General features: G+C 40.1%; 1 protein-coding gene across 1 annotated transcript; it reads right to left on the bottom strand.

Annotated features, from left to right (window-relative positions):
• Positions 1-364: 364 nt before the first annotated feature.
• LOC134644625 (procathepsin L-like) lies at positions 365-3150 on the bottom strand. The gene is made up of 7 exons (XM_063497712.1): positions 3054-3150; positions 2752-2894; positions 1458-1652; positions 1180-1371; positions 942-1107; positions 723-828; positions 365-512 (listed from the first exon to the last, which is right to left on the bottom strand). Exons 1-7 carry the CDS (start codon positions 3148-3150, stop codon positions 365-367), a joined length of 1047 nt encoding a protein of 348 aa, XP_063353782.1.
• Between the last annotated feature and the right edge of the window lie 19228 nt (positions 3151-22378).

The raw sequence follows: 22378 nt of genomic DNA, 5'->3' as shown, positions 1-22378 counted from the left end.
GAACACAGAAGTCTGTACACACAGACGCAAAATATCTCTCTCTGAAAAATGCTAAAAACCACACACCACCAACACACTGAAAAACACACAAGGAAATTTGTACCCCTAACCACCACCAACACGTCAGAAACAAAACAATATGCTATTACACAACTTGCTAATTAATTAATTAATTAATTGACTAATTAAAGAAAGAAAGAAAATACACGCCACTGGTTTCCACCTCACTGAGGAAAGTGCAGGACCTGGAAATGCATTAAAAATATCAATTAATTATCTGTAGGATGCAAACACATTTTTTTGCCTAATATGTGCATATTATCAGGGGTTAAGATGTTTAAATGTAATTTTAAATCAATTTTGGTCAAGCTGGAACAGGGAAGAAGATACAGCTGAGTTTCTTACCGCCTCTTGAGACCAGAGGGTAGCTTGCTGTAGTAGCAATCCCACACTGATTGTTCTTGTTCCTGCTCATCTTAATGTATCCCTGCTCTCCCCAATGAATACCCCAGCTGCAGAAAGAAATAAATTAACAACATTTAGGAGATAAAATGCTTGTTTTCACACTGATAGTTCGACAGCATGTAGAGACACAATGATCTGTAATTTGTTGTGAAGCCATAAATAAGATACCTTTATGCAGCTGTCTATCAGCACTCAATGAATGTCAGCAGGAACGAAATGCATGAATTCAAATACAGACATCACCTGTGGGTATTTACCTGTTCTTGACCAGCCAGTAGTCAAGTCCATTCTCAGTACCATAACCCACAACCAGCACAGCATGGTCCAACTTTGTGCTGCTGCACCTTGGTTCATCATACACTCCTTTAAATTGATGTGAATTAGACTCTTTTAAAAAACAAATCAAAGCCTTTCCATTTCTTTTTCTGCTTAAAGATAACTGAAGATATTTTCAAACAGAGTTTCAATGTCTGCACCTGATTTATATAAATGGAACGAATCCTGAGAAGCATCAATGGCCACAGAAACTGGTCCAACGGTGGCCACAGCCTGCTTCAGGGCTTCTTCATTGCCTTGATCCACATCAACATAGCCGATGCATTTGGTACCAATAGAATTAGGGTTGTAACGGCATGATCCATCCTAATTGAGAGTTGATTTACATCAACAAGATATCTGGTGTGGCAAGTCTGTAAGACATAGCTGCCTATTTACCTTAGCCTCATAAGGGTAGGATGCCTCTGTGTCAATACCTCCACTGGCGTTGACGTACTGGAAGGCATTTGTCATCAGGCCTCCATTGCACCCCGAGTTGCCAAAGCTGCTAGAGCAGTCAACTAACTGCTGCTCACTCAGAGACACCAGTTTTCCTGTCTTCCTGAAGTTCTGACCCTCCAGTGAGCCAGTCTGCAATAAGAATGTCTATTTTAAAACAAACAACAGCTGAGCAAAGTTTCCCGCTTTGCAGTAATAGAGAAGGTATAGATACTCACTGAACTGAAGGCCCAGCAGGAGCCACACTGCTTTTGATCCTTGACATCAGTGACATATCCATGTTTCCTCCAGTCAACGGTGCCTGGCAATTTAGTACCTTGAGGCAGCTGGACAGAGGCACGGCCATTTTGAGGCAGTGAAGCATTGAAGGATCTAGGGTAGCAGTGTATCAGGTTTTGGTACTCTTCATTTTCCTGACAAAAATGGAGAAAATTCATTGGGGTTTAATACAAGATTTCATTTTCTGCATCCTTATATGCTAATTGCAACCAAAAAAATACTGATGACAGTTTAGTTGTTAAAATCTGAATGAAATATATTACTAGTCAAGAAATTTGAAACACCTTCTCACTTAACTGTTTTTCCTTAGTTTTACTTTCTACATACTGAGGACTTGATGTCTTCAGGATGTATCAGTAGGTACATTCTGAAGACATCAAATATATGAAGCAAGATATATGGAGTTATGTAGCAAAAAAATATCAATAAATAACTCTATGTCTTCTTTTTATGTTCCTTAAAGAGAACAGCGCTTGCTTTGCTGACTGCGCTTCAAACCCTTGGCCTTCTCTCATTGATCTTCACGATGTAGTCACCTGAAATGGTTTTCACTTCACAGGCGTGCCTTGTCAGGATACATTTGTGGAATTTCTTCCCTTCTTTATGGGGTTAGGACCATCCATTGTGTTGTGCAAAAGTCAGGTTAGTACTCAGCTGACAGCCTTATTTCATAACTTAAAATTCATATTATGGCAAAAAAACAAACAGCTAAGTAAAGAAAAATGTGAGTTCATCATTACTTTAAGAACTGAAGGTCAGTCAACCCGGAAAACTGCAAAAACACTGAATGAAACTGGCTCACATGAGGACCGTCCCAGGAAAGAAAGGCCAAGAGTCACCTCTGCTGCCGAGGATAAATTCACCCGAGTCACCAGCCTCAGAAAAAAAAAAAGAAGATGAGATTTTGCTTGGGCCAAGAAACACAAGGAATGGACGTTATATCAGTGGAAATCTGTGCTTTGGTCTGGTTCCACACGCCGTGTCTTTGTGCGGCACAAAAAAATGGTCGTATGGTCTCTACATGCATTGTTCCCACCGTGAAGCATGGAGGAGGAGGTGTGATGCTTTGCTGGTGACACTGTTGGGGACTTATTCAAAATTGAAGGCACACTGAACTAGCATGGCTACCACAGCATTGTTTTTAGTTATTTGACACTTAATGCTTTAAGTCAGAATCTACAATGTAAAGTCATGAAAATACAGAAAAAACATTAAATGAGAAAGTGTGTATACCATGTCAGCAAAGAAGGACATCGTGAGGTGGTAGGACTTCAAGCCCTGGTCTGCCAAGATGTTGTGCTTTAGCACAATTTCATAGTTGCTGAGCCAGATCTGCTTCCTTTGAGACTCCTCTGATGGAGAGAGGTATGATTTTTCTGCCAAAAGGAAATTATCACAAGAACAAAGGGAGATGACTTGTGAGCATGCATTAGTTAATAAAAACAAAATAAGCTAATATATTTTCTAAAAAACTAAATCAACAGTATCTGATAAAGAGCTAAAACAAAAATGAGAGAAAGAGTCTGCTGTCTCACCAAACTTGAGTTTCCACGCAGCAAACTCCTCATCTTTCATAGAGATGCTGCCACAGTTGGTCATCGCCAGAACAGCAGCAACAAGCAACAACTTCATGTTGACTGAATATAAGCTTAAAAATACGCAGAACCACATAGCTTGTTTAAAACAGTTTCTGTCATGTTGATGGGTGTCACTTTCAAACTACCATTCACTCTATATCCCAGTTTCTTTCAGTGCCTATTTCATCTTTCCCTCTCAAATTAGTGAATCTCCTTTTTTCTACCAGTGCTTTGCTAAAAAGTATAATTACACTACTTACCTATTCCAGTGTCTGTGTCTGTTGTGAAGAAGCACCTTCAGGTGGAGTCCTTATCTGGCTGAGTATAGGTGTCAGTGACTATATATACATGTCACTCAGTGACACCTATACTCAGGTGCCACTGAGTGACACCTTTTTCTTTCTCCAAACAGAGTTGGGGAAAGAAAAAGGTGGTGCTACAAATTACAGAGGAAGATCGTATGACATCACTTTTTTTTTTTTTTTTTTTTTAACAAAATAGCTGTTAAAAGCAGAAGTAGAAATAGAAGCTCTGGCAGAGAAGTAAAATTACTTCTGTCAGAGAGAAAAAAAATGGATTGCGTGTAACAAGTATGATGACTGTTGTTTCAAGTTGTTTCAAGCTCTTCCTTTTTTGAGAGCATGACTAGATTCTGTGAAATTTATATTCAAATTAAAAATGCTCTAAAGAGTTTTTGGAGCTTTCATATAATGCCCGGCTTTCTCTGTCTTCCACAATTGTCCACTGGAACTCTTGCTTTTGTTCACACCCAGCATTTCTTGGTCTTCTTAGTTCTCGAGTATTTTTGGAGAGCTCTAAGGTATCTTTAGGGATATTGTCCTGTTTGAGTATAAATTGAGCTATGAGCTGATGACGGACAGCATGAGAGCAGCATATACGGTCTGGTGGTGACAAGTCAACACATGCGTACTGGCAACAGACAAGAGAGTAACATGGAAAATTTCAGACTTTCACATTTGCCATTCAAATCACTTTTCAGTTCATTCTCTGCATTTTTTTTTTAAATTTTTTGTCTCCTACTCCCATTTGATGATAGAATCCCAAATAAAGTTTCACAAACCAGGAGAACATATTCCTTTAGAAAAGTTTGCCAGTTTTTCTCATGCTTAAAAAATGTGTAAGTAATATAATTAAAGCAGTATATTCATAACATTACTGCTAAATGAAAAAGCTCTGGAGGGGAAAAGAAGCTAGTCTTGAAACACATTTTAATTTGAAATATTTAGAAATTATTCAAAAACATACTATCCAAGTGCACAAGTTCACTTTTTTCACCATTTTGCTGAGTAAATATTTCTTACCCAGTTGCATTCCCTAGGTGCATACACAAACAGTCCCAGATTTGTGCAATACTACTGCGGTATTTATTAATTTGATCCTGTAACTTATTACACATGGACATTCAGTCCCATATGAATATACTAGCCTTTATGTTTTAATCATTTCATGTAATTCCACTTCAATTAGATTTTCATACATTCATGTGATTTACATTAATAATTACATTGTAATTTAGGTCAAATACATGGAAATTTGATTTAGTTATTTGGAAATTATGACCCTAATACAATGAAACCACACAATGGCTGGAGTTCGTGATCACACAGCCTTGGCTAAGGGATTAGGTTCATGGACTAAGCCAGTTCTGGTGTCTCTGGTTGCTCAGATCTAGTTGGCAATACAGACCCTACAGTACTGTTTGCTGTCTCATTGATGAAAATTATCTTTAGGTAGCTGGTATGCACTGTATTGGCATTAAAAAGGAGAGAACAGTAAAGGAATTATATCCTTTAACTTAGGCACAACACATTCAGAAAGAACCCATTATTATAAATGTTATTAATAAATGATCAGTCAATAGAGGGTTTTCAGGGAATCCTGTGAAATGTTCTGTTTTGATTCCATATGTCAGAACAAGATGCAGAGTGTGATTAAAGTGTAGGGTGGGTTCTTTAACAGATGATTCTAATAATACATTGAAGCATTGATACATTACAATATATTAAATCAGCATTTAGGCTGCTATTTTCAGCATCTATATAGATGCTAAGAGCCGTCCACTATAATCGTTTTATCTTAACCGAGCAGTAAATCAGATAAAAAGTGGGTGATAGATAACAACAAATTAAACTGTTCTTTGAGTTTTCCAAGTAGGGTGGAAAACTCTACATGGAAATCAGGCAGAAAATCTATATGTGGATCAATTATTAATACATTTACTTAGACTTATAAGGAAGAGATTTTAGGTGCTAGTTTAGCTCAGTCGGTGAGCAGGCAACCATACGCTACATGGCCAGAATGCAGCAGCTTGGGTTTGAGTTTGAGCCCTGGTCCTTTCCTGCATGACTTCCACTTTTCTCTCTCATGACCTGTCTGTCATCACACTTCTAGTATCTAATAAAGGCAAAAATGCCATAAAAATCATCTTAATAAAAAAGTGAAACCCATTGTTTAACAATCCACATTTAACTGTTTTACTTTTTTGTGCAGTTAAGGATACCATATTATTGTATCTTTGTGAGTTTTTCTGCTTAATCCTTGGTTTGTTTTTTGATGGTCTGGGGCAGACACAGTCACTCTGAGGATGGGGTTTTGAGAGGATAACTGTCACGGTGTGCGGCCTGATGCGAGGGAGTGGACTCAGGGGCAGACAGAACTTGGAGGCTCGATGGTGTAGAATTAAGTGAAGTTTATTACAGGAGCTCAGGTGTGACAAAACAAGTGAGGAAAACAAAACTCTCTTAGCGAGTGAAACACGAACTAAAAGTGAGAGCGTAATAACCAGCTCAGAGGATAATACTAATTTATAAGGTAGCACATAAATTTGCATGAACCCCTGAATCACTACAAGTCCTATATAATCTATGAGGCTATCCTGTGAGATGCTATCAGTAGCACTAAAGGAAAACACTATGAACAGTTCTATGGGCAGAACAATACTATGAGCTATTATCAGCAGTGCTGATGAAAATGCTGTGAACCTTTCTTAGAAGACACAATAAACTAAGAAACAATACTATGAGCTATGAGCAATACTAACGAAAATGTTAAGCACATTTCAATGAGTCACCATAATACCACATGAGCTAGGGCTCGAGCTCAAAGTCACAAAAGGGAAGTGGGGGGTCCTATGAGGGAGTCTTAGGTCTGTCAAGGATGAGGAATGGGGAACCAGGCACTGGGTAATATCCACAGTAGGTGTTGGAGTCAAATTGTTAAATATTGTCATTGTGTTACTTAAATTTGTAAGTCTTAGTTCAAGCAGCATGATCAAAGACATTCCTTTGTTTCTGTTGACTTCCCCAGCCTGTTGAACGGTGGGGGAGGCTGTAGTGTGGAAGCACATTCCCAACATTTATTTGATCTTTCCGAGCCGGATCCCAACACATCGCGTCCACCGAGGAGGGAGAGACGAGACACCGAAGTCTGCTAGCAGCCAGGACGTCTGGGACGCCTGATGAAAGCACAGGTAAGTAAGTAAGTAAGTAAAATTTTATTTATATAGCACATTTCTAGATAAAATATCACAAAGTGCTTCATAAGGTATAAAACAAAAACAGTCAAAAGTTAACAAAATGCAATTCTAAAAAGATGTGTTTTTAGTTGTTTTTTAAAAGTGATCACTGAGTCCGCAGATCTTAAGTTCCGAGGAAGAGAGTTCCACAGTCTGGCGGCCACAGTGGCAAAAGCTCTGTCTCCCTTGGTTTTCAGCCTTGTATGCTGAATAACAAGTAGTCCCTGATCACAAGACCTCAGGGACCTACTAGGGACATAGGGCTGTAAAAGTTCAATGATGTAGGCTGGTGCTTGTCCTTGAAGAGCTTTAAATGTCAGAACCAGTATCTTAAAATGGACTCTGAATTCAACGAGGAGCCAGTGCAGCTGTATAAGCAATGGTGTTACATGAGAGTACTTAGATGTTTTTGTCAGAAGCCTTGCTGCAGCATTTTGGACAATCTGCAGATGCTCCAGGGAGTTTTTGTTTAGACATGTAAACAGTGAATTACAGTAGTCCAATCGTGATGAAATGAATGCATGAATAACAATCTCCAGTTCAGTATGAGATACTGTAGGGCTCAATTTAGAAATGTTTCTTAAATGATTGAAGCAGGACCGAACCAGAGATTTAACGTGGACATCCAGGGTAAGAGCAGAATCAAAGGTTACCCCGAGGTTCCTGATAGACTATTTCACAAATGTTGAAAGAGGACCAAGAGCATTCATTATGTTAGGTACATGTCTGTCTGGAGCACATACAAGGACTTCAGTCTTTTCTTCATTAAGTTGGAGAAAGTTGTCAGCCATCCAACCGTTGATGGATTCTAAGCACACATTTAGAATCTGCAGCTTAGAAACATCTTCAGGTTTAAAAGACATATATAGCTGGATGTCGCCTGCGTAGCAGTAGTAGCGAATATCCTCAAAGGGGCTCAAAATATGCTGGAGAGGAAGTAGATATATTAAAAACAATAAGGGCCCCAGCACAGAACCTTGTGGCACACCATAGGACAGGGACGTGGAAGATGACCTGTACTTAGAGACCGCCACAGAAAAGTATCGTTCATAGAGATACGAGGAGAACCACTCTAAGGCAGACCCAGATACACCAACCCAGTATTTCAGCCTTTCAAGCAAAATGTAATGGTCAACGGTGTCAAAGGCTGACGTGAGGTCCAACATTAGGAGTACAGAACATTTTCCTGCTTCGCTCTGCATCAGAATGTCACTGGAAACTCTAAGAAGGGCTGTCTCAGTAGAATGAGCTCTACGAAAGCCAGGCTGAAATTTGTCAAAGATATTGTGTTTGTCTAAAACTGCTGTAAGCTGCTTAGCCACAACCTTCTCTAAAATCTTAGCAATTAACGGTATTTTTGAGATTGTTCTGTAATTGCTAGTGAGAGATAGGTCCAGCATAGGTTTTTTGTTAACAGGGGGTGTATAACAGCAGTTTTAAAATAAGCAGGGACTCTACCAGATCCCAGTGAGGTGTTAACTATGGTGAGCACACAGGGACCAATAGAGTGGAAGACATTTTTCAATAACGATGCAGGTAAAATGTCAAGTGAACAGGAGGATGCTTTTGTTGCATTAACTATTTTTTCCAGGTCTGATAGTGAGATGGGTAAAAAGCTTTCTAAAATGACAGGCCGAGCTGGCGTAGGAACTGACAATGCAGATGCTGATGGGGACAATTTTTTCCTTACATTATCAATTTTTTCTAGAAAGAAAGAAAGAAATGTTTCACAGTCTTCATTAGAAGAAATAATGGCAGCAGGTGGAGCAGGAGTCATAATATCAGTAATAGTGTCAAATAACACCTTAGGATTACCTCTGCTCTTTGCAACCAGATGAGAAAAATAAGCAGCCCTCGCATCTCTAATTGCATTGTTAAAAGAGGCTAAAAGATCCTTTACGTAAAGGAGATGAACATTTAAATGAGTTTTCCTCCATAAGCGCTCAGCTTTACGACAATCACGTTTTATGGAGCGGATGTTGTCATTTAGCCAGGGTAAGGACTTGGAAACAGAAACTGGTCTAATTTTAACCGGACAGATTTCATCTAAGATCGAAAAACAATGGTTATTAAATAGATCTGTTAAGAAATCAACGCCGTTTTGCGGGGATAGAGTTAAATTAAAAGCATCCGAGAAATTCTCCGCTGTGGAGGAATTTATGATGCGCGCGGTAATTGTCCGGTGAACAGGAGACAAAGGCTCGAGAAAAGACATGCTAAAAAGAATACAGTGATGATCAGAGATAAAAATGTCCTCAGAACAAACAGAATTAATATTCAAACCCAAAGTAAAAACAAGGTCCAGTGTGTGTCCTTTGTTATGTGTGGGGCCTGACACATGCTGGGTAAAATGAAAAGAATCCATAATGTTGATAAAACCTCTGGCAAAGAGGTCGGAGTCATCATCAACATGCATGTTAAAATCCCCAACTAAAAGCAGTCTGGACAACCTCATAGTAGAGGACAGGAAGTCGCTAAACTCTGATAAAAACAAGCTATTTGGGCCAGGTGGACGATACACCACAGCACAATAAACGGTCTCGGAGAGGCGGGCCCTGCGTAACCAAGCAGGGACGTGGAAAACAAATTCCCCTCCATGGAGCTTTTCTGAGCATAGGTAACAAAGCACGCTCGACATTGCTTTCAAGTCAGACCCCGACGCCAGAAAAGCCTAAGCTTCACCTGGATACCTGCTCTTCTTCTTCTCCTTCTCCGTGGTCTGCGGGGACCGCTGAGGACACCGGCCGAGGATCCAGCCACTGGCGGAGGATGGAATGTGCCAAAGGAGGAGGAAGATGAGACATCTTGAGCCATCCTTGAAGATCGGATGGATAACAGCGTCAAACGATCATAAACCAAGGCAGCCAGTACATCGTTGATACCAGTAGCGGTTTTAGATACGGGCGACACGGGTGGTTGCCCGGGGCGGCATCGTGGTGGGGGGCGGCATCACGGGCATCGGCAAAAAAAAAATGCTCGTACTCATGCTGCCCCGACAACATGCCAGCGCAAATTGGGAATGTCATAGGCACCGATCGGTTTTCTATCGCCCATTTGCTGAGAGTAAGGGCGCCCTCCGTTTGCGAGGTGCGCCTGCTGCTTGCGGCACAGGGAGGAGAGGGCGGGGCGGCGGGGGATTCTCTGGGTGGCTGGAGCAGCATCTAATAACCAACTTGCAAAATAAAACAAAATAAAAACAAACCAACAACACGAAAACAGCAGACATTATGATACATACTTATAATTTGCACCGATGTTTTTTCGAAATTCTATACACGAAAAGTGAGCGCGAGAGCCCTCGGTGCGCCTGCTCGCAGCTGAAGTAAAGTAAACTTTATTGTCATCTCCGCTACATACAGTCCAGTATATAAAGAGACGAGACGACGAGGCTCCAGTTACAGCAGTGCAAGTAAACAAACAATAAATATAAGAAGAGTAAGAAAATAAATATACACTTTAGGACCAGGGATAAAGGGATCAATAACAATTTAAAATGTATATTTTATATTTTGTTGATTTAAAGTCTCACACAACCCGTTTTTAAAGTTTAAAAAAAAGAGAAAAGAAGAGGAGGAGTGTAGCGACTTCCACAGTCGCTAGAGGCCGGGGATGGAGCCTGCCTATTTACCTGACGCGCTGTCAACTTTACGCAATAATGCGAGAGGTGGAATTGCTTGCTTGTTTATTAAAGTGCTTGAAAAGTTTACAGAGCAATGTGATCGGCTCGCGATTCAAACTCTTAAAACATCACAGCTCTAATGCAACAAGGGGAAACTCGTTGTGCTGCGGTCAACAAAAACTATGGCTACCCAGCCCTCCTCTCTGTCAAAATCAAACCAGTGAAAGACAGACTGACAACGCCCTCTTAATGTCACTGCTAGCACCCACGTGACTCCCGTTACACATCACCATAGCAACCAAACAAATGAAAACCCAGTGATCATTAAAATTCAATACATTTAATTATGGCTCCTACAAGGAGAAACGAGCAAAAGATACAGGTAAGCAGATGTGTCATTGGATAATGGCAGGTCATGTATCCTAAAACATTAAGAATCAGAATACTTTCTTAATCCCTAAGGAAATTATGTGGGTTACAGTTCCTCCAAGAAGAAATGGTAAAAATAGTAACAGTAAGAGACTAAACTCCAAACAATATATACAATAATATAATGTTAATTAGTCAGTGTCAATTGTTGATTTGTCCTGTTCCCATTGTATGACGAATTATGATGTCTGTTTGGTAGCCGTTTGCATACTATGCATACTCTCTCTCTCTTCATATATAGGGTCATATATATGTGTGTGCGTGTGTGCGTCCGTGTGTGTGTGTGGGGGAGTGGGGGAGCCGGGGAGGGGGGGGGGCGCCAGAGGGCGTGTTCGCCCGGGGCGCCAAACAGGCTAGGACCGCCACTGGTTGATACAAATAGAAAACAGCAGAGCAGAGAAAAACAGCATGACGAAAGAGTGGGACAAACTGCACCCAGCAGCGGCAAAGCCAAACACAGGCGCCATCATACCGGAAGGTACTTAATTTGTGGCCAGGCCGGTGAGTTAGCGTCTGAACTCCCCTCAGGTTGGATGGCGATTGACGGGATCCAAAGACTCTTCCCGTGAACGAAAAGCAACACAGAAAGTAAGTACAGAAGGCCTTATGCGTCACCGTGACTGCGTGTGTAGACGCGAGTCCGGGGGAGCGCTGGTCACGCGGACCTAAAACAGTAGAGAGCGGCTACGTGACCGTGCGGTTAAACGCAGGTACGGGAGTGCGCTAGCTGTGCATGCAGATGCAAGCTATATGGTTTCTCCGCCATTTTTCAAGGAGGTATGGTTTCTCCACCATTTTTCAAGCGGGTATGGTTTCTTCACCAGTTTTTCAAGCGGGTATGGTTTCTCCACCAGTTTTTCAAGGAGGTATGGCATCTCTGCCAGCTTTCAAGGAGGTCTGGTTTCCCCGCCAGTTTTTTAAGGAGGGTTAAAGATGGTTTCTCCACTGAAAGGAGGTTTTTCTCTCCGCCACTGAGGGCGTTGAATGTTTGGTTTCTCCACCAATATGTAAGGAGGATAGAGCTCTCGTTGGTGACTCCGCTTTAAGGGAGATCATAGGCCTATTTTGAGTGTGAACGAGCGTGTGAGTGAGTTTCGGACCAGACGTGGTTTCTGTGTGTGTGGCTGCTTGTTGTCTTGTAATGGGGAATAAACTGAGTAAGTCTGCCTTGAAAGGGGATGAAATACATTGCAAAGTATTCACCGGGCAGCACGTAGCATGTAGATCATCAAAGAAAGAAATGAATTTGTGCACAAAGCAGATGGAACAGTGAGTGTGAATGTGTCTGACGTCACGGTGTGTGTGTGAAGCGGTCTCCAGCTGGGGCAGTGATGATTCTGCAGGTCACCTTCTTCCCCAGTGGACACAACAGAAAGAAAATAGTTGTGTTGTTGAAAAAAAAAGCAATGATAATATGAAGAGTGTTTGGTGTTTCTCAGCCTGAAACAACTACAATCTCACTTTCTGTTTTTAAGAAAGGAGAGTTCAAAAACCAGAGAGAGAGATGTGTGTTGTTTAAGCAGTGATGAGAATGATAAAATGCCACAGTGTGTCACTTTCAGGTGAAGAGCACACTTGGATCAATTTTCCACGTGCTGCAGTCGGAAGAAAATTATAGGTTTAACATCATCAGGAAACACACAGGCCGGGTTTTTGGCTGAATTGCGTTTACAGCTTAACTCCTATGTGTTTCTCACCCTGAGAAAGCAAGCTCCACAGAAGCTAACCTCTGCCCTAAGACAAGAAGTGCACTTCCAGAAGCACTGGCATGAACATCAACAGTTGACAGCAGCCCAAGAGACAACAGCAGAGTCCTGAGCAGAGAGGTCCAGCAGCAGTGTGTGCAAACGGCATCAGAGAGAAAGAAAACCCATCACCTGGATGGATGGGGATGCGTTTCCAGCAAGCTGCAACTTCAGTGTGTGTGAAGATGACTTTTGAGGAGACTGTCTGAGTGACATTTGCCACGTTTGGAGTAAAATGGCAAGATGAGACAGTGGAAAACACAGGACAAAGCTGAAGAGAACTGACTGCCATTGGACTGCAAAGTGGGGGAGAGAACGGAGTGAGAGGAGCAGGTGAGAACACAGAGGAATAATAATAATGGATTGCATTTATATAGCGCTTTTCTAGGCACCCAAAGCGCTTTACAATTCCACTATTCATTCACTCACTGGTGGAGGCAAGCTACATTTGTAGCCACAGCTGCCCTAGGGCAGACTGACAGAAGCGAGGCTACCATATCGCGCCATCAGCCCCTCTGGCCAACACCAGTAGGCGGTAGGGTAAAGTGTCTTGTCCAAGGACACAAATACCAGGACAGAGAGAGCAGGGGGATCGAACCGGCAACCTTCCCGTTACAGATGAGCTTCCCAATCCCCTGAGCCACGGTCGCCCCTAATGCTGATGTTTAGTGTGGGAAATGAAATTTGGGTTAGCAATCCTGGGAAAAAGGAAACTGATTGCTTTAATGGGGAAAATTGAGAAGGGGTCTTGACCACAAAATGAGAAAGGTACACGAAAACACACACAAACAGAAAATGAATTAACCATACTAACCCTATACACACATACAGTGAGACTCATGAAGACCAGACAGCATCTAAGCATGTGATTCTGTTTGTCATCTTGTTCAAGTCACTTGTCCAAGTGATACATAGACTAGTGGACTAATATTATTTTGAGGAAAGATGATTGCATCATAGCTGGGGGGAAAACAGAATGCTGATGAGGGGTCTTGAATGAGTGAGCTGAGTGAGCTGATTGCTGAGTTTCTGGTGTGTGAAGAAGTTTTAACATGGCACACATTTGGTTACATGAGAAGAAATTCATTATATGATAAGACAACAGGGTTATGCTGTATGTTGTGTGTGGTGTGGCTGATGGATGAATGTTTGAGATTAATCTGGCTGATGATTTGTCTTTTGTTACAAAGTTGAGCCTGTCAATTAGGTTTGGTATGATTTACCCTCCTGATATGAAGAACATGTGTCATGACTTAACAAGGCCTTGCTTTTCTTTTTTTGTTTTTATTTTGTTACTTTGCACTGAAAGTTTTGTTTGATAATCTCTCTGTCATTTAAGCAGATCTGAACGTTTGAACAGGAAGAGCTATACAACATGTTGTTGGAAACGGTCGCAAAGTGAGTTTCTCCACGTTAAAATGGGCTTGGGAGAAAGTCACTTATTGGGACAATCAGAAAGCAAGTCCTTGTCTAAAAAGATTCAGCGAGGTAATCCAGTCTAAATTCTTTTTCTTTTTGAAATGGCGTCATTTTGCTGAGGGTAGAAACGAAATACGACGATACCTTCCACCGTCAGCAATGAGTGAATGAATGAGTGAATGAGTGGAAAGAAAAATGGGGAACTGACTGGACTGACAAGAGTTGACAGATTTGACACCAGTATGGAAGATTGCACCTCCACCTAGACTTGTAGTCAAGACCGCCTAATCCGAGACCAAGACAAGACCAAGACCAAGTCGAGACGAGACCAAGACCAAGACCGAGACAAAAAAAGTCTTTAAACTGCAGCCAGATGTTGCTTCGTTTACGGGTGTCAGGCATATTTATGTGTTTTTGCTTTCGCACAGCCCTCCTCACCGCTGTCTACTGTCTCACTCACTGAGAGGACAGACGCACGCTCCACTTGACTGTCGCGTCTCTCACCCTCTCTGTTTTTCACATAATGATATTATCCTATATCCTCGCATGTGATTGGCCACAATATGGAGGGATTGGAGCATACCTGAGCCACTGTGTGAGAGCTGAGCAGTGAAAGGAAATTAAGTGAGGGTAGAAATGACTGAAAGATTATTAGGCTCTGTTTTGAGTTTTGTTCAAAAAAGACTGACTTCATATAGGAAAAAAATATATATCACATATGCAGGACACCTTAAACTAGTTTTTTAATTAAGCAGCAAGGCAGAACAAAGTCGGGGCTGTATCAAGAAACAGGGACTAAACCCCAATTCAACCAGACCCAGAACTGATCCGGAATTAAAACAGGACTACAACAGTTCAAAATCAGGACTACTTAGCACTTAACCAAAACAGAACCAGAATCAAAACTAGATGATAGTAGCACTAAAAGTCATCATAGACCTGCACTACACTTATTTTTTAATTCTACCAAAGTACACTATTTAGATTCAGAAAAGTTTATATAATTAATTATTTAGCCTTGTTGTGCAAACAAGCCTGCATAACTTAAAAAATATAGAATTTAAAAAGTAACAAATGGTATCTAAAAAGATACACTAGGTACTAGATACATGTTCTGATGAGTTTTGACAAACAACCATTTGACTAACATGTCTGTCTCACCTGGCTCTTGTTCCATCTCTGTTCCTCCCTCTCCCTCTTTGTGCTGACAATCAAGCCAAACACCAACATCGTCAAATATACAGTTGAAACCAGATATTTACATACTCTTCAGATAAAAACAAAAACACTAAATGTTTATTTTTTTAGATTGATAAATATAAAAAACATATTTGTTAACTTTAAGAGTAAAGAGAGAAACTATCTGTATTTCTTAATTGTAAATGGCACCAAATTGTATTCAAAACTGAGCCACACTTATGGAGCTCCACAGTTCTTTTCCTGGTGTTTTGGTTGATATCTCTTGATTTTTCCCATGTCAAAGAAACAGGCTCTGTGTGTTGGGGGTGTCTTGTATGCATCCACAGGTGTGCCACCAATTTACTCACATGGACTCTACTAACCTATCAGAAGCTTCTTCAGCTCAGAATGGAATCGTCTGCAGTTTTCTTATTAATTAACAATAAACTTAGTGTATATATGTACTCAAATTGGATGAAAGTGTTTAAAATAGACAGCTCCCTCTATTTATTCTGACATTTAACTAATTCAAAAGATATTTCAACATTTATCTAAAACAAAACAAGTTTACTCTAAATTGATGTTTAACAGTAAAAAAAAAAAGTTTTTATGTTTTCTCTCTAAAGTGTATGTAAATATCTGGTTTCAACTGTGAATATACTGCTGTGTATTGAAATTCCTCTTGTTTTGCATAGAAATATACTGAACAACATACAAAGCATAATATATAAAATAACATCTACCTGCGTTTTTTCTTTGAAAGAAGCTCCTTATGTCCATTGTTGTGTACATCAGTACACAATTGAAACCGATTTAGAGAGTTTGTTTAGCCGTGGAGGGTAACAACTGAAAATATGAAATGTAAGCTAAGACTCTCTAAAAAAAAACAGCATTGTTGTTCGGCTTTTTATTTATCCATTTGTTGATTCACTCGAAGAGCAAGTAACGCAACCAAGTGATCAGTTTGATATCAATCTTTTGTGATACACCGTCATATTTACATTATTTGTACAGTACGAATGATTTGCTTTGGTACCTGGTCAAACTTAAGCTCTCCTCTGTCTGCAGCAAACTCGCAGGCAGCAGCTTCTCCCCCCTCGCTCACATGCGTAAGTGCTGTGCTCAGTCGCCTGGTGCCTGGATCGGATCATACCAAAATTAGGGGGAATTTACGACGGTGCGCTCTGTGCTTCGTGTGTTGTTTTTGTTTTATACAGTTGTCAGTCAGGCATCTAACTAACAAATTACACTCCAAAAGACCTCATGCTTCTGAAAAAATGACCCAGGCTTAAGCCCAGTAAGCCACCCCCCGCTCCGCTGATGATTGACTCCAAATCTCCTGAACACTGTGTCGATTTGAGAGCGCAAGACCGAGACAGCGAGACCAAGACCGAGACCAAAGTCAGTCGAGACCAAGACAAGACCAAGACCACGTAAAAGTGGTCTCGAGACCGGTCTTGGTCTCGAGACCGGTGTCGAGACTAAGACCGGTGTCGAGACATCCAACTCTACCTCCACCCAGACATGACAAAGGAGTGGATGTATCTATGTGTGTGTCACTTGTTGCAGGAGATGGAGGAGACCAGAGGAGGAAACTTTGAGTCACATGACTGTGTGAACTCTGCAAATTTAACCTTTGACTGTAATTTTTCTGGGTTTTCGTGTGACGGAAACTGTGTTTACAGGTTGTGTGTTGATTATGCTATTACACTGTGTTGTTGAGAAAATGTTGGGGGAAATGTGAATACAGTGTGAGACATACTGTGTTTGAAACCAGTGTTATTTCTTTTTACAGCAGAGTTTTAACTTTATGGTCTTTTTACAGCACCTCTGGAATCTGGATGACCTAGGCCTGACCTAGGATGCTACTGCTAATGTTTTTCTCTAAGAGTGCTTGTAAAGGATTCAGCACAGACAGACAAGTGAAATGAAAAAATAAAATGTGCAGTGATTACAGAATAGTTTAATATTGGGCTCATTATCTGAGCACTATTGAGTTCATAGTTATAAAATAAGTGAGTGACAAGCTTAAGGAAAGTCACTGATTACAATGTGGAATGAAATTGAGATGATCTATGATTCGGAGTAGGAACCTTGAAGCTGTAGGCAAGTGAAGATATGAGGTGGAGACCTCAGAATCATTATCAAATCATTATGAAGCTTTGAGGGGAAGGTGAGCTGGGCAAATGTGGAAATAGATCCGTAGCAGGGGGACAACTGGGAAGGGAGGCAGGCAGGTGAGTAACAGCAAAACTGTGAGCAGCCCAGCGGCTGAATCCGTAACGGCCACGCAGGAAACCAGTATCTATTAGGTTAGGTGGTTAGCAGACGATCTTGCAAAAAGTGATTGCGAGCGCTGGTCTTATATACTCACTGACTGATTACACACAGGTGTTGCCCATGAGCGTAGACACCACGGCTCTGCCCCGAGGTGGAAACACAGGTACAATGAAAAACCCCAGCACTCACCCGGACCATCACAGATAAGCATTTTGTATTTACTTTGGTTATTTATATTTCACATAAAATTTTGTTTGATGATCTGGAACATGTGAGTGTTAAAAATATGCAAAACTAACAATGAAGAAGGGGTTAAATATTTTTTATGACAATATATATAGACAGGAGTGCAAGAAGATATAGTGTGTGTCTGTGAGCACCCGTGTGTACTACATGAAATGTTTTTAAAAAGTAAAATATTTCCTTTCATGTTTAATTGAAAGAATAATCCTTTTGTTATATAAAGACTGATTATACGGATGGTCACATGATTATAAGCAGCTCTTACAGGTTGGTCAGCCCTAATGAGAAATGTGAATTTAACAACTTTGAATATATATTGTTCAAGACTTTTCTTGACATTTTTAGAAGGACATCTGAAAAGACAATCTAATAGGGAAAAATTACAATAATGTTTTTTTAAAAAGGGGACTGACAATCGACATAATTGTTGGCTAAAATATATTTGACTCACTAATGTCCAGGTTAAATATCTGGAGGGTGGCTTATTTGATACATGCAGCTCTTATTATTGATATAGTCACATATTGTACATTTTTGGGAGGAATCAGAGCTTCCAATATAAAAAATACATGAGTTCAGGTGTAACATCTCCCATTGGCTTTATGTTGTGGTTTTATTTATTTTTTTAATTATGAAGTGCTTCACACTATCAGTTAATTTGACCACCTTCCCAAGATCCCTTACCTAAAGGAGAGACCTTTGAGAATATTGCAAAAATCGCTTTGTTCTTCCTCTGTAATGGGTATCTCAAATTTTTTACCTGGTTCCCAGCATTTCATGAATAAATCTGCAATAACCTTTCACAAACCACAAAATTTTAATACCATTTGCAAACATAAAGCAAAACATTTTACTGAAAGAAAAAGTCTTTTCCCAGGGGCATTAGTCATTATTCTTTCCTCTCATTCCAACTCTGTCAAGATAGACTGTCGCTCTATTAGCATGGTTTTGCCAGAGGTTGAAACCGAGGCCATGAGTTGTTATGATTTGGTCTTATGTAAAATGGAGTTGCACTGAACAATCCTGTACATCTGCATACTACTAGCCAAGTCACAGTTGTTTCAGAGACATATAAATGTTGACCCGATGGCGACAACTATCACAGCAATCTATCCAACTGAAAAAAAATTGCAAACAGAGAAGGAGAAAGTGGGCATCCCTGCCTGGTGCCCCTCACAAGACAGAAGTTGGAAGATGTTTGATCATTTGTTCTGACACAAGATGTTGGGGAATTATATATTATTTTTAAACAGTTTATGAAAGAGTTTCCAAAACCAAATTTGTGTAAAGTTGCAAATAAAAATTTCCAGTTAGGTCTGTCAAATACTTTTTCTGCGTCTAGAGATAATATTGCCATTTCAATGTTTTTATTGCACTAGTACACTATCAAATTAAGTTATCTATGTGTATTTGTTGATGAGTTCCTACCTTGTATGAAACCGGTTTGGTCAAAGTGGGATTATTTTGCCAGGTTTTCGCAGGAGACTAATGTTGGCAGAATTCATATTTGGTAGTAATCTGCCATTTTCCTTGATTTCCTGTAACATTCTGTGGAATACTGGTGCCAGAATTGTCCAGAATTCTTTGTAGAAATCTGCTGGAAAGCTGTCTGGACCTGGAGCCTTATTATTGGGCATACTTATCAGGGCTTCCTGGAGTTCACCTGGTGTCAGTGGCAAATCCAGTGCATTGCTTGACTGTCCAGTAATTTTGGAAGAGTTACATTGTCAAGAAACTGATTAATTTCATTTTTAGATGGGTTTATTTGTGGTAAGTATAAAGTTTCATAGAAATCCCTCAAAATGTTGTTTATTCTTTCAGGGTCATATATTATGTTCCCAGATAAATCTTCAACAGCACATATACTTGTTTTTTCTTTGTTTATTTTTAACTGGTTAGCTAAGAATCGTTTGTTGTTCAAACTTTTGCAAGCAAAGTCTTTGTACTAAGAAATGCTAGTTTTGCGTATTTTGTTCAGTATTTCCTGATCTTGGTGGGACAGGCTTCGTCTAAGGATTTGAAGTTTTTTTTCTAGTTCCTGAATATTTTGGTTTTCTTCTTTTTATGTGATGAGAAAGAAATTATTTTACCTCTTATCACAGCTTTCCCTGCTTCCCAGATAATAGCTGCTGATCTTCCAGGAGTGTCATTATAGTCTAGATATAAAGTCTACTCTTTTTTAAAAATATTTATTAAAGTCTTACTCTTTGAGCAGTCATGTGTTATATCTCCAGTTTTTACTTGGTGTAGTGTTCTTGTTATGTATTAGTATTAAAGATACAGGAGCATGATCGCTGACAGCTATAGGGTGTATCTCATTGCCTGTAATATCACTCAACAGTGAGCTGCTGATTATTAAATAATTCAGATGAGCGTATCAGCGATGGACATGTGAGAAGAAAGTGTATTCCTTACAATTGGGGTGTAGGGAGCGCGATGCGTTGCAAAGCCCAAACTCGCTCATATACAGTTTAATTACATTTGTGGACTGCCAATTGCACTGAGTTCCTGCTGTGTTGAGCCTATTCAAAAAATCTTCACTTAGTCCAAGGTTAAGGTCGCCTCCAAGAACAAGTGTGCAACCTAGGTGTTCAGAGAGTCCACTAAAAAAACATGAAAGAATGATGGATCATCAACATTTGGGCCATATATTCAGTTTTTTTTCTACTGCAGAATATTTTTAAGGTTATCTTCTATAAAAAGCCAGGCCAGGAAAATCTCCTTATTGTTTTTATGTGTTTTATCCTCATTTACTTTGAACACAAAGGCATCTGCTGTGATGCTTACACCTCTGATAAAGTCTCTCAAGTGTCAGTACGGATAAATGATCAGAATTATAATATTTCTGACTGTCTGAGGCAAAATTTCCCTGATTCAAATCTAATCAAATCAAAATCGTGGATCGAATCGAATTGATTCTAGAAATCAGTGACGATACCCAGTCCTACTGAGAAAACTCAAGTGTTCTAAGTTTGTTTATAGTTGTGACAGGTCCGTGTGTCTCTTGTGTCCTCCTGTATTTTTTTTTAAGCTCGTTAAATATCTTTATCCTGTTTTCTCTGGAGCCAGCTCCATGCACATACTATGTGACAAACCTTAGTGTGCTCATAGTTGTGTGTGTGTATAGCTAATGATGCATGCTGTGTGATGCTTAGATTGGTGGGGAAAATGGAAATACATCATTTGTTTGTAAATAGAGAGAGGCAAAATGTGTGGCAAGATGCTCCATAAGTCTGACTATGTATGAGCATATTAACTAATTTGAGCAAGCGTGTATGAGCTTGAGTGTGTGTGTCCTGTATGTCTGTGTGCACCGTGAGGCTGTTGTGAATGTGCTGCTGTTGATATCATAGTTTGATAATATAACTATGATTACCAGTCAATCACAATATGTCAGTAAAACATTTGTCAAATTATAAGATTTCAATTTCTCAATTTGGATGAACAATGCGATTACAACTGTGATACTATTGTTGCCCAATGCATTTGCTATGTTGATGTGAATCAGCTGATTGAGCTTTCCTGAAAGAGGCTGTGGCCACCATCTGACTATAATCTGGGTCATTAATGCAGACATTGAAACACTTTGTGGAAGTGCTAAGAAAAGTATCTTCAAATAGAAAAAGAAATAGGAAGTTTATTTTGGTGTTACACTTGTCAGTTTGATGCTAATGATGATGACATGTATTTCCAGGACTATATTATGAACCTGGATGTAGCAGCATGCATTTGAACCATGGAGTGCTGGCTGTGGGTTATGGAACAGATAGGTAAATACCCACATGTGATGCTTATTAATCCTCACAGCAAGAAGGTGAGCCAAGCTTGTTGAAGTTAGCCTCACACATATACAAATTCCATTTTCCTGAAGGTCTTTATCCTTCAAGCTTGGGTCCTGGGAGCTTGAGAGTCCTGCGCAGGTGCAGTACCTCTTCCTAGGACTGCACCTGCAGCTCAGTGTTTGGGTCTTTAGTTTGGCCAAAAAGATATCCAGTTGTTTTCATTTCAAGTGCTGAGATTATGATGTGTTTGATGACTGAAAACCTACACAGACAGAATATACTGCTTGTCTATTTCAATGAATCACATGCTTTCTCTTTGTTTGTGAGCTACAGACAGTCTCCTGACTATAATGCTGCAGTCATAACTGTCAGCTATATACGAACTCCTCTATGAAGGGGACCATATCACCCACAGGTGCTTATACCTGAATATAAGCTTTGGCTCAAGTGATAAAGTGGATTCTCTACCTGTCGGAAGGTTGGTGGATTGATCTCTGAGTCTGACTCTATCCATCAGAGAAAGTTTATGTGTGGTATGGACAAAAGTGCTTTTGCACCCTCAGTATACCTGGAGACGCTTCCAGCCCAAATTCCAATGTGGTTGCTATATATCCCAGTCGGTATTGATCAGAGAATCAATGTCTCATTCACTCTTGGCTTACCATGTAGGGGAGGTGGCTGATGTTTGCTCCATTCTGTAGTTGGTATCCTTTGCCAGTCTTGTCAACGAGCTAAGTGCTGTATGTGTTTGTGTGAATGAGTGAATGACACAGTAGAAAGCACTTTGAGTGCTAAACTGAATAGAAAGGTACTATACAAGTACAGGCCCACTTATCATTTACCAATCTTCACAGCAGATTATGGATACTATGGCAGGCAATTGTCTAAAACCCAGACACAACAAGACATAAAGATAAGTGCAAATATACTTTTCTGTAATCCACAGATGGAAAGGAAAAGCAGAGATTAATACATTTAAGAAAGAGGTGGAGAGAGAGGTAAAACAAAAACACAAAGAAACTTGGAAATACATGCTGTGGTTGTGTGAAAGT

The sequence above is a fragment of the Pelmatolapia mariae genome, linkage group LG16_19 (genome assembly GCF_036321145.2).
Source record: "Pelmatolapia mariae isolate MD_Pm_ZW linkage group LG16_19, Pm_UMD_F_2, whole genome shotgun sequence".
Lineage (NCBI taxonomy): Eukaryota > Metazoa > Chordata > Actinopteri > Cichliformes > Cichlidae > Pelmatolapia > Pelmatolapia mariae.
Note: the sequence above shows the minus strand (reverse complement) of the source record. Positions and strands in the feature narration are given on the sequence as shown.

Coding starts and splice junctions, on each gene's coding strand:
- LOC134644625 (XM_063497712.1), bottom strand. CDS start 3,150: ATGAAGTTGTTGCTTGTTGCTGCTGTTCTGGCGATGACCAACTGTGGC. Junction 1,653..2,751: donor TGTCCTTCTTTGCTGACATG/GTATACACACTT, acceptor CATTTTTGTCAG/GAAAATGAAGAGTACCAAAA. Junction 1,372..1,457: donor CCTGCTGGGCCTTCAGTTCA/GTGAGTATCTAT, acceptor TTCTTATTGCAG/ACTGGCTCACTGGAGGGTCA.